The sequence below is a fragment of the Mixophyes fleayi genome, chromosome 3 (genome assembly GCF_038048845.1).
Source record: "Mixophyes fleayi isolate aMixFle1 chromosome 3, aMixFle1.hap1, whole genome shotgun sequence".
Classification (NCBI taxonomy): Eukaryota; Metazoa; Chordata; class Amphibia; order Anura; family Limnodynastidae; genus Mixophyes; species Mixophyes fleayi.
Window position 1 is genome coordinate 329,159,081 of NC_134404.1, and position 12,527 is coordinate 329,171,607.

A 12,527-nucleotide genomic window follows, 5' to 3' on the forward strand; every position below is an offset into this window, starting at 1 on the left:
GTTTTTTTTTTTCTGCTAAGTTGCAAAATAGAGTTTGGGTAACAGCGTATGTATGCATCATTTCTCAGCCCACAGCTGCCCTCTGGAGCTGTTCCCTTTATTGGCATTTGTTTAAGGAATCCTAGCCACACAGACCGGCAGTGCATATTAGCTGTAAACATGCTTTAATGTTAAATATTCATATTCAACGGGCATCTATAAAGAGTCCCTAGATGGCAAGTAAGAGTCCTCAGCACTTAGTTCCATGCATAAAAACCTGTGCAGGGCTTATTCTCTAACACCCGCAGTGCAGAACAAGCCGCAGCAGAGGAATCATCAACTTTTTATTCACTCTTCTTATGGTGAAAGTGAAGATCATTTTGTGCTAGATATAAACTTCGCCAGTGTGTGGTTTCTAACATTAGGGTGTTCCTGTGATGAGGCAGCTGCCTCAGGTAGAATTTTTTTTGTTGGGGAGGGATGTAGATTGTTTATTAAAACCTTTCAACTTTCTTGCTAAATAAGTATTTTTTGCCTAGTAGTTTTAATAATGATGACACTGATACTGAATATGGCTATTTAATAATCTGGTGCATATAATTTAAAGCCGCCCACACGCTCTGTGATATCACAGACAATTGGCCCAATATTTCAGCGTGTGTTACCCCGCTATAAACACAATAGAGATTTAGGGTCATTATCGGGCATGACTTCTGTTGGTCTGTATGTGTGGTAATCTTCCATGGGCACTACCAGGCTGGAGGTGAGCCAGACACCCAACCCCACTTAGCTGGATGTCATCCGATTCTGTCACCCACGTGTGTGGCATATTTAGCGAAGAACCTGTCGCTCCATTTTCCTGCGTGTGACCATCTTTAATGTTCCGTAACCCATAGCAACCACCTAAGTTGTAACTAAAGATTTTTTTAAAAAACATTTAGCGCAAACGTCTCATTGGTTGCCATGGGTTACTGCACATATATGAACATAGCACTATATTATTAAATAAGCCAAATTTTTCTTTATAATACAGTACACCAATGAGAGTGGCATTCGACAGCAGAGTATTTACATCCTTACCCGCTCTGTGCTTCACTCTCTACTCAAAGAGGGTAAAGAGAGCATTATGTTACAAGTATATGAGTTATTGATCTCTATGGTAATATGCATAGCAGACCAAAGTAGTACAATACCTATTATGCCTCTCATATCTGCAGCAATCTGTTAATGCTGTAGAGGGATTCTTATAAAGGTCTCCAGCCTTCACAGGCTTATCTTCCTTCCCTATTATTTTACAAAGATGAACATTTGGTATTAAAACCTTTCTATAAATAGCGCTCTTAAATGCAGATGACAATGGACGTCTGCCACAATTAGAATGTGCAGGTGCCTGGTAAGCCCTCTCCTCACTGGGAAGAACTGTCTAATTTTCCTTTGAAGAATCGAGGACTTGAAACTGAAAACTGTATTAATACCATTGTCTCCTTGTATCAGCAGGTTCCGGAGAGATTCCTGGAAGTGGCACAGATCACATTACGAGAGTTTTTCAATGCCATCATAGCCGGCAAAGACGTTGATCCTTCCTGGAAGAAGGCCATATATAAGGTTATCTGCAAGTTGGACAGCGAAGTCCCTGATATCTTTCGTTCCCCCAACTGTCTACAAGAGCTACTTCATGAGTGATAGTTCCACTGCCGGTTCTGAATGTACAAAACTGACTTTTTTATCCCTCGCCCCCTTTCTCCTTTAACGCCCCAGATTCCGTGTGCGAGTGTGTGATTTAAACTGTACATCCATGTGTACTTGCAATACACATGCCTATAGATTCTGTAATGTAATTTATTTATATCCTTTTTTTTTTTTTAATTGTGAAGTGAGGAGCTATTCTATACATCATCCTTCACTAAATGGTTTCTTGGGCTCCCTAATATTATTGAGCACAGTACGGAAAGCAGGGAGAGGAGACTGACATGTATATAGTATATTAGGGCATTTCAATGTGACCTGCGAAACACAATTCTATGTATGCACTGTTATTTTTGTCATTCTGCGGGTTTCTAATCTTATTCTAAAAAAGAAAAATCAGCTGGTTTGTTAAGCGTATTTATCATTTGGGTGATGATGATGTAAAGCAGGTCTGGCCAACCTGTGGCTCTCCAGGTGCTGTGAAACTACAAGTTCCAGAGTGCTTTGCCAGCCATCGGCTGGCTATCTACTTGCAAAGCATGATGGGGCTTGTAGTTTCACAACATCTGGAGAACCTCAGGTTGGCCAGGCCTGATGTAAAGTGTATCTGTCATCTACACTGAGGGTATAAAACACATGGCCATTTTGTGTACTGCACCATTATTCATGAGAATGCAAACTAGCAATTTACTAGGTACCAGGGGGGTCACTGAGGCACAAAGTGTCTCATACCTCTGTGGTGTCTCTAGTTTGTAGTGAATTGACAAGCTGAATATTGGTGCTCCTACAAAATGGCTGCTGCCACTCTTTGTAGATGACATCCACACTTTAACCCAGAAACTCCTGAAAAGACATGACAGGAGGGAAGGCATTTCATCTTATTTTGGATTATTCTGGCAGTGTCACGGTGTGCTTTTAGAGATGGTAACCTATAAATGTCACATATAAGAATGATAACATTCTTCTGATACTTGACCAAACGTGTCAGCAGTCCAGCTGCCATTTTGTGTACTGAAAGGACAGTACAACCATTTTGTGTACTGAAAGGACAGTACCACCATTTTGTGTACGGAAGGGGCTTCTGCCTATACAGTCTACCAGGAAATTCACCTTATGGCACAAATCTACTGACTTTAGTAGGTGACACAATACAGAACATTTTAGTGTTCAAATTCTGAATTCTGTGCAGGTCCTTGGGTTAAATCCTTGCGAAATTACACTACAGATGTTTTTTTTTTTCTCTGTTATTGCCACAAAAAAAGACTGGTTTCAGGTGGTGCACGCCTGTTAGGCGACACCACGAGCACTGATTACGTTCCCTCGGATAGGAATGACTTGACTGAAAGCACCGATCTGTCTCGTGTAAGGGTTGTGCAAAGACAATGCGTGCCTATAGCATGTGCACCATAGCAAGTCATCCTGTCACTGTGAACTACTAGTGGGAGCTTTAGTACAATTCCTGTCTTCACTGGAAACTAAATAAGTTAAAATTTTGCTGCTATCCCCTCTAGAATTTGGGGAATTTAAATAAAAAAAAAATGTGATAAAGAACTTTAATGCGTATTTAGTAAATGGCGCTTCTGTATAGGAATTTCATCAAACTTGTAGCATAGGAGAAGATACAGTGATAGTGAATCTTTATTTGGCTTCATTAGCTGATTTAACCTGCACACCTTTGTGTGTACTGTAACAGGATCCTATATCATAAGCTGATTTTGACACACACACAGAGTTTTATCAGTAGAATCTGCTTTTCTAACTATAACTCATCTTTATGTCAAATATTATCCAATAATTTGCTACTGAACGTGCTGAGGAATTATTCCGTGATCCTATAGGGTTACTGAATTACCTCTAGTTTATTCTGTAATGTCTGTATGACTTTTCTCCACAAGTCTACAAATAAATAGACTGTTTCGATGAAGACATCGTTATTTTACAATTTTCATGTACCCTATACATTTAATTAACATACTGTATTATAAATGTGAACCAAATCTGTCCTAGGAAACTATTTGGACAGAAAATGAAGGAAGCACTACTATAAAAGGATCTTCTAACGCCAGTTTAGACTTTATTTGTCATGAAATGTTAGAAGATGCCCTATGTTCCCTAGTGGCCGTGTCATTGGCACTTATTAAATCCTTTTTTAACATACCTTTGACTTTCATGTAATTATTAACTTCCCCTAATCTATTTTGCAAGATCTGGATACAAGCATCCAATGTCGGATGCACAATCAATTCAGATGTGAAAGGAAGAGATGTTTTTCTGACACTTTCAGGTCGATCACACTTGATATTTTATACGTAGCTTATGTAAAACACGTTTATTTGTCAACAATGGCAATAAAAGAAGTAGGGACTGTAATGTAGCAACAATAACTAGAGGTAATTTTTGGATATAGCTACGTTTTGGTTTAGAATCATTGTCCTATTTGGGCCTAGACTGTAACTCTATAAATCTTAATAAAATGTTCAACAGATTGAATATTGGTTAAAAGGCATAGGTGACCCCCCAGGCACATTGTAACCTTTATTGTGATGCAGCCAGATTTCTGGACAGGAGCAGTATGTACCTGCCCAAAATGGCCTTATCAGGGTTGGATACATCCCATGTTAGGGCGAGCTACACAACCAGCGACGTCCTGTTGTTGTTCAGTCCATCAGCTTCATCCTAATAATAGTTTCCATGTGGCTGGTGGTTACCTACGCTTTTAGTGCATATACTACAAATCTCCAATTTAAACCTCACATTTCTATGTCCCATTTTGTAACAAAAAAATATACCTTGGTGCTCTTGCAGTTTGTGAACAGTGCGTAAAAGTATGGCTGCTCTTGTGAGTGCCGTGAGTAGGCACCATTTTGATTTTTTGGAGATAGAAATTGTGTAATTGAGTCCATCTTGGATGGTGACAAGTGATTCTTTACAGAAAGAGTGGCCTGTTGGCTAATGTCCCGTCGGCCATCTTGTATCTGCTATTTCCTGTGATAGGAGCTGGGCTGTCATGGCGTATTTCATGTCAGAGGACATGGACTGCTATTATCTGTAGCATCTCACTTGGCCTAGTGATTTATACACTTGGTCTAATTTGATTCCTGTGATTTATAAATCAATACTTAATAAATTATGGGGGAAATAGTTTGTATAGAAAATTTCTAGCATAATAACTTAATTATAACATAATTCTTTTTTTTTTTAGCTGTAGGGTAGAGGTAAATTATAACATTTTGAACTGAAGCACTTTAACTTTATTGTGCACACAGATTGTAAATTGTCAGTGTAAAGTTTACGAGGTATGATTATAACACACGTCATCCAGAGAGGAAAGGGTTAAACACTACAATCACTTGCAGGCTGCCTTTCTGTACAAGACCCAAGTAACATGATGTGTACCTTTACTAGAATCTAAACATTTCCTAGAAAAAAGCCCATTCAAATTGTACCCATCACGTTGTTAGACAAAAGCCTGCTAAAAATGTACCCAACAGGCTTACACAGTGGAGGCAGCCATTTTATGGGCTCAACCAATATTCATGTAAATGTAGCCTATCAACTTAGTAAAAGGTAGTGACATCACTGAGGCGTAGATGTCAATAAATACCCAGTGAATTGACAGGCTGATGGGTAGATTTATCAAACCTTCTAAAAAGGAAAAATTGAGGTGTTGCCCATAGCAACCAATCAGATTCTAGCTATCATTTATTTAGTACATTCTACAAAATGACAGCTGGAATCTGATTGGTTGCTATTGGCAACATTTCCACTTTTACATTTGAGAAGCTTTGATAAATCTACACCCTATCTCTGTGATTCCGCCCGTTCCTAATCTGCAGTGAATTGATAGGCTGCGTTCCTAAATATCTCATAAATATTGACCCACCTGCAAAATGGCTACCTCCACCATGTCTAGACCACAGATACACTATATTTTAATCATTTCAATTTCACATTATGACTTTGAAATGTTAAAATGTATCCTTTTAACCTGATCTCTGCAATTTCACTTAATTCACAGCAAATAATGCTGAGATATTGAAATGTATGAAAGTAGTTATGATCAGCACAAAAAAAACTGCTGATTTCAAATTAACCAGAATAATCTTATGATGTTGTGTCATTATATACAAGTACTGGCAATGGAGTAAGCACACAATACTACATAATATACTCTAGTGGCAATACTATAGCTCATCAATTAGGGGCAGGTTCTGTGAAATAGCAGTGATTGATACAACATTACATAGTTTTAAAAGCACACGCGTAAATATCTGTATGTGATCTGTCCTACAGGTCATTTTCTTCATGAGACTATAGTTTTATAGTAGTAGATTATTTTAAATTATTTTCTTGTACCTATCCCTCCTTTTACTAAATCCTTTGTTTTTTCCCTTGTATTGTTTGTGTGCTTTTCAGCTATGTCTTTATATAATCAGAGCTGTTTATTTCTTTCCTAATTAGGACCAAACTCACTGCATTGGCTACGACAGTGTCTACATAGCACTGTCTTCTATCCCAGTGTATAGCAAAGTACACTACCTGATGATATAGACACATGACTGAAAAACACAGAAGGAAGGTAGAAATAGACAGCATTTTTATCTAGTAAGTATTGTAGGAGGGTATGCGCAAGACAATAAATGAAAGTAATCTGAAAGGTGGAAACACAGATGACATTTTTTATGTTTGCGTAAACTTACAGTTTTTCACGTTACGTACCACTTGCAGTAGACCTCGGTGTAATAATGCTTCATCTTTATTTAGAACATGATACCTGTAGTTTAAATGTGCTATGAACCATAGTAACCAATAGATACGGGGGTTAGTTGCTCTGGTTTCAGCACATGATTGCTGTTTGCACCGCGGTTTTCACAAATAAAGCTGTGATTTGTTTTCTCCGTAAAATGCTCCTGGATTCCAGCCTGGTGCTCATCCTGCAGCCTAAGAATACATCAATATTTGAAGGCTGCTGTGTCATAAATCTCTGGTCAGATAAGTTAGGCATTTCTAAGGTGATTTACAGCTGAGTTATGGCTGTTTTGCTTGTGTACTTATCAGGGAGTGAATGGAGATGAGATATTAGGGCTCTGGGCACAAGGGTTATCCATGGATGGAAAAAAAAGTAACTTCAAGGTCATCTATCACTGCGGTAGGTCATCGACTACATCATGCCATTTATATATTCTCTTGTTTTAGTTATATAGTGATGTGCCTATAAATCCTGAACACACCAGCAAATATAGATTCTGTAATGTACAAGTGCTCCCTGTCTTCTGCCTTGCACAACTTACAAGTCCATCATATACATCTGAGGTAGCTGTTTGGAAGTAAGAGCCACTCAAATGTGTCTTTCAAGGCATTCTGGGACTTGTAGTTCCACAACAGCTGATGAGCCAGAAGGTTGCCTGAAGCCTGCTATAAATTTCCATTTTCAACAGCTGCAATAAGCGCTATACTTTTTCTGGCTGTTTATTATCTATGCATACTTAATGTGATATAAAAAGGGGAGGTGCATTCAAGAAAATAGTTTTTTGTGGTAATTATTTGACCTATTTAGCTACATTTAAGTATTTCAACAGTCCTGACCTTTAATTTTTGTATTTTTCATAAATCTGGTGCAAATCTTCTGAAGCCTAAGAAATTAGCGGCAAAAGCAATATTTGCTAAGATGTGATATACTCTTTGTATAAGCACAAATATACAGAGCGAGGGCAACACAGAGGGGCGGATTCAATTCGGCACAAGGTGACGCCATATGTGTTTGGAACGGTCCGTGGAGACACACTGCGACAGAGATTTTACAGAAATCTCAGCTCATTTACCTTCTCATCCCTGCGCAGAAAAATGAGCGGAGGTTTCATACCGTAATAGCCAGAAATATGCACATCTGAAGATGGAGGCAGCACCTCGCGCAGAATTGAATCTGCCCCAGAGAGAGGGTTCTCTCTTTGTGAGATCACAATGGCTTACTTAAGTGGGTTGTCTACTTTGGAAACACCCTCCCTCTTCTGTTATTACATCCCTCCGCGTAACACTTATGGACCTGGGTGGGAAATTCAGAAAAGTAATGCAGAATACAGAAGTTAGGCAGCTTCTGATTGGATGCTCTGTGGCCATCCAATCAGATTCGCAGCACACACCTACCATCCTGGCAGGTTCAGTCCTTCAGGAGTTTATAGTCCTCCAACACTGAAAGATAAATTCTCCCCATGACTGCAAATCTCCAGCAATCATTATCAGAGAGGCGGGGGGTTCAGAGTGCGAGGACCCCCACAGAACAGCTAACATAAGAAGTAACAAGATATTGTTACAACATGTAACAAAAGAGGGGGCGCTGTTCCGAAGTGGACAATGTAATAGTACAAATATTCTGTAACAACCAATCAGAGATCTGCTTTCATTACTCTGATTACAGTATATTTGTGCTATCATCACAATTTTATTGAAGCCTTATAGTTTATATATGTTTGTTGTCCTAGTGTCATTTTAACACATTTATTACATGTGTGGCAATACCATTCGATTTACAAATGCAGCACATTCGATTATTACTGTAAGTCCTGATATTTCCCAGTCAAGTGAAAGATACTTGGATCTAGTTGTCACTTTCCCCATGGGTCGCGTTGTGCCTCTGAGTATTATGTATGTGAAATATCGTGTTGGTTTTACTTGAGTGTGGGTGAATATAATGTACAAAACGGAAGGGGGGGGGGTGGTTTTTATAAAACAGTGTATATATTTGATTATGTACTTTAACAGGGAATTGAAAATAAAGACATTTAAATTTGTTTGTATAAAAAACAAAATGTTAAAAAATAAAGATGACGGCTGTAACTTGCTTTGTTGAAAATTTAGCATTCTACGTTTTAAAAGCAGTGCTATATTTCAGTATGCATAAATATTAAGGTGTACATAGAAAAATACAAAAAATGTTATATATACGTATATATATCATATATATATATATATATATATATATATATATATATATATATATATATATATATGATACAGAAAGACTTATCTGTAGACTTAGAAGCCTGTTATACAGTGACTACTAGGGTGACCAACAGGCCATTGCAACACTTAAGAAAATAAATGCATAAAAGTAGTAATTTCTTTGTTAAAAAAAAAAATAAACAACAACTTCACCAGCAGCGTTGTAAAATAAAAATGAACAGTGTTTTATAAAACTGACGCATTATTCGTGAAAACCCCTTGAAAAAAAAAAAAATCTATTTGCTAAATGTATGATATGTTCTATACAGTATATTAAATCCATTGTGTATCTATTTGCTACAGTATATTTTATTTCTGCTCCTAGTTGTATATTTAACATCTCGAGTTGATATTGTTTTTGTTTTTTTAAATATTCCCTTCTTAAAACAAAACGAAAGCTGCATTTTGAGAATGAAGCGGTTTTCTTGCACTTAGCACAATCTCTTTTGACTATGATAAATCTTAAGTTTTATAGACTGGAAGGCACCGTGCCCTTTAGGGGAGCACTGCACAGCATTGCGACTTAACCCAGTCGGGTTCTGTACAAACTGTTCAAAATGATTTCTACGCAGGATTTTTATTACCAATAAGGTCCTTTCATCTCAGCCCCTTTTATCTCAGCCAAAACTACTATGCTATAATAATTGTTTATAAGTACTGTATATTTTAAACCAACTCTTGATATCAGTGGCTTGCTCTCGCTGTTTTGATAGATTAAAAAAGAAGAAGAAAAAAAAAAATCTGGCATTACTCAGATGAGTGAAGGTTTGAAACATAAATTAAATAAAATCTTCAGTCTTTACGTGTGTGTAAATAATTATGAATTGTGATGAAATACTGCCTTTATATTATTTAGCAATATGTTGTATATAGCATTATTATGCTCTTTTTTTGTAATGAAGATCATATAATTTTAAGATAGTTTAATGAATGAAGTTTCTTTTTTTTTCTTTTTGTAGTTAGAGGCAATTTTTCAACTGTGGATGTGTCTGTCAGATGTTCTGAAAACTTTGCATAATTTATTGGTTTTAATTTATCCTAATTTATTTGATGAAGGTGTACATTTTTTTGTATTGCCAAGGATATACTGTTATGATATTTGATTACACAATTAAAATAAAAATGGCCATTTCATACATGGAAGAAAAAAATGGTTGAAGTAGACAATTGATTTCCAAAATTGATGCTTGGCAGCTACTAAATTACAGAATAAAATGCAGATGGGGGATAGGGTGGGGAAGGGCGGGGAGGGGTCAGGGTATTTTATTTAGTGTGTTTTAAGCTTTTGTATTCTCTCCAGACTTTTACCTTTTTCGCTTTGTACCACTTAAAAAAAAATTCAGTAGTTCAATTGCCTTGTGTGCCTTCCATCTTCTCTAAACTGAATGTATGTGCAGTATATATGCAAGCTTGTGCAAAATAAAATATAAATTACAAGCTCATTGTAGTTACTTAGATTTATTTCTGAGTTTATGTACATTTTTCTCTATAATGAACAGTGGCATACTGGGGAAGATCGTACAGGTTTTCTATTGGAGTGGCTGGTGTTCACTAGCTGCTGGGCAGCATTTGTCAAATCTGGGGCACAGCTAAAAGGTGTTGTAACTAGTTTGATGATGGCCATTGATCTAATAGTATTTAGCAAATGATAAAGCAAAGATCTCATTGGTTGCACCAGTTATCCAAACTGCCTGCAATTGTACCTGGAGCAGACCACCAAGGCTTCCACGGTTCTTGTTGCCAAGCTCAGACGGGATATTGTAGTTCCATGAGGTTCTCCAGTAGGCTCCTTATATCTGATACAAGGGTCAACATGTGAAAACATTATTACACTTTGACATAACAAAACCAAAGATTATAGTTTTTTCAGTAATTATGGCAGTGGTGGATTAAGACCGTCTTCGGCTCTGAGAGATACTTCACCACCAGCACCTAATTATTTTCATGCCTAAAAACCCATTCCACTCTTTTATTCCTCCAAGTTTCATTTAGCCCCAATGTGGACCACACAGGATCAGAGAGAATCCAGTATGGATGCCTACACTGCTATATCATCCAATGGGTAAAGGAGTATGGTCAAATATAGTCATGTCACGTAGACCAACTTAGTGATAGGGCAGCAGAATACACTCCAGCATTTTGAAGAGTGATGGTATTAAACATTCAAGGTTTTTTTTATGTTAAAATGACCCACAAATATGGGAAAAAGTTGACGTAACATAAAAATAGCCTTTTTCTAGGTAATACCTTCTATGGAAAGCCCGACACAGAAATGTCATCACATCATCATCATCATTTATTTATATAGCGCCACTAATTCCGCAGCGCTGTACAGAGAACTCGCATCAGTCCCCGCGCCACTGGAGCCCACAGTCCAAACTCCCCAACATACACCCAGACAGAGAGAGACTGGTCAGTTTTGATAGCAGCCAATCAACCCACCAGTGTTTAGAATAACTTTATTAGATATCACCGATTGTAACATGCCCATTTTAAATATAAATAAAGGATTCTGAATTACATGGAGGGAGTTCTTTTGGTTTCCTAAAGAAGATATGGTGGTAATCAAAACTGTTTTTCTCCTTGCTACTGTCAAAACCACTCTTATTACAATCCAGTATTGACCTATGGTATAAAGAGTGAGATAAAATATACTGCTGCATTTTGTATTGTACAGTGAGATTCAATAGCGGCTGATTTCCAAATAACATAATGGAGTCACACCTTCTAAAAAGGAGGTGTTTCCCATAGCAACCATTCAGATTCTAACTGTTGTTTTTTTTGTAGAATACAAGATAAATGCTAGCTAGAACCTGATTGGTTGCTATGGCCAGCACCTCCACTTTTCCTTTTTAGAAGTGATAACACATCTATCCCAAAATGTGTAAGTCAATAGCAAACTATGTTTCTCAGGTGCCTTACATACGGGAGACATGATCATAATACAATTATTGTACAGGACATTCACATTTCTGCCACTTGGGGATTCCAGGAATGACATAGTTTTAGAGTAGACACCCCCTTTAATAAAGGAAAATACAGAAAATAATTTTCAAGATCAAATGCAAAGCTAATACATAAGTGTTACTCTTTTTGTATTTATTTTGCTCAACACATTCACATACCACTGTGAACAGGGGAATCTTAATTCATTCAAACTATTGTATGCAACATTTCTCAAATCTGAAATCACTGTCCGACAACATAACTGTGATGGTTCTATTCAACCTTCATTATCCATGTTTCTATGTGAACACTCTTAATTCTCCACTTCTCTAAGACTTCCCTTGATCTTTGCAATCACCTTACATACTTGCTTACAGATGGATTTGTTCAGTGAATCCATTTCTGGAGCACAAGGAGGTAAATGACTCATTATAAAAGGTCCCAGCAATTTGAAAAACAACAAAGTTCACATATTGTACAGATAGTACTGCAATAGCAGCTGCGTAATCCAATTTATTTAACGTGTGATGTATTTAACATTACAAAACATTCAAGTGAACCTAATACTCTGTTAGGTTTTGTTGTAATTTGTGATTTAATAGTACATAACAACTACTTGCGATCGCTATGGTTCCAAAGCACAAGAGTTTTATTCAATTAAAAAGTAGTGATGTCACACAGACAGACAGATACAATATTAAAGCTTTGTCATTTCCACATTTTGACAGTTGCATATTGGTCTGCTGTATATGTGCAGGATGGGAGTAGAAGCACACTGGGAAGTACCCAACACCAAGGCCGTTTCTAGGCAAATTGTCCTCTAGGGCAAATGTACCCCCTCCAACATAACTGGTAAAGCAGGCTCTTCTGTCATGTGTTTAATATAGGGGTGTGGTTATGCAAAACAGTAGATGGGT

General features: G+C 37.4%; 1 protein-coding gene across 3 annotated transcripts in view; it reads left to right on the plus strand.

Moving 5' to 3' along the window:
* Positions 1 to 9,404, plus strand: part of PROX1 (prospero homeobox 1) — a 68,420-nt gene extending 59,016 nt beyond the window's left edge. For all 3 annotated transcript variants that reach the window (XM_075204241.1, XM_075204239.1, XM_075204240.1), the window contains exon 5: positions 1,477 to 9,404. In XM_075204241.1, coding sequence (XP_075060342.1) covers positions 1,477 to 1,662 — 186 coding nt within the window. In that variant the 3' untranslated portion in view covers positions 1,663 to 9,404. The remainder of the gene's footprint in view (positions 1 to 1,476) is intronic.
* Positions 9,405 to 12,527: the final 3,123 nt, after the last annotated feature.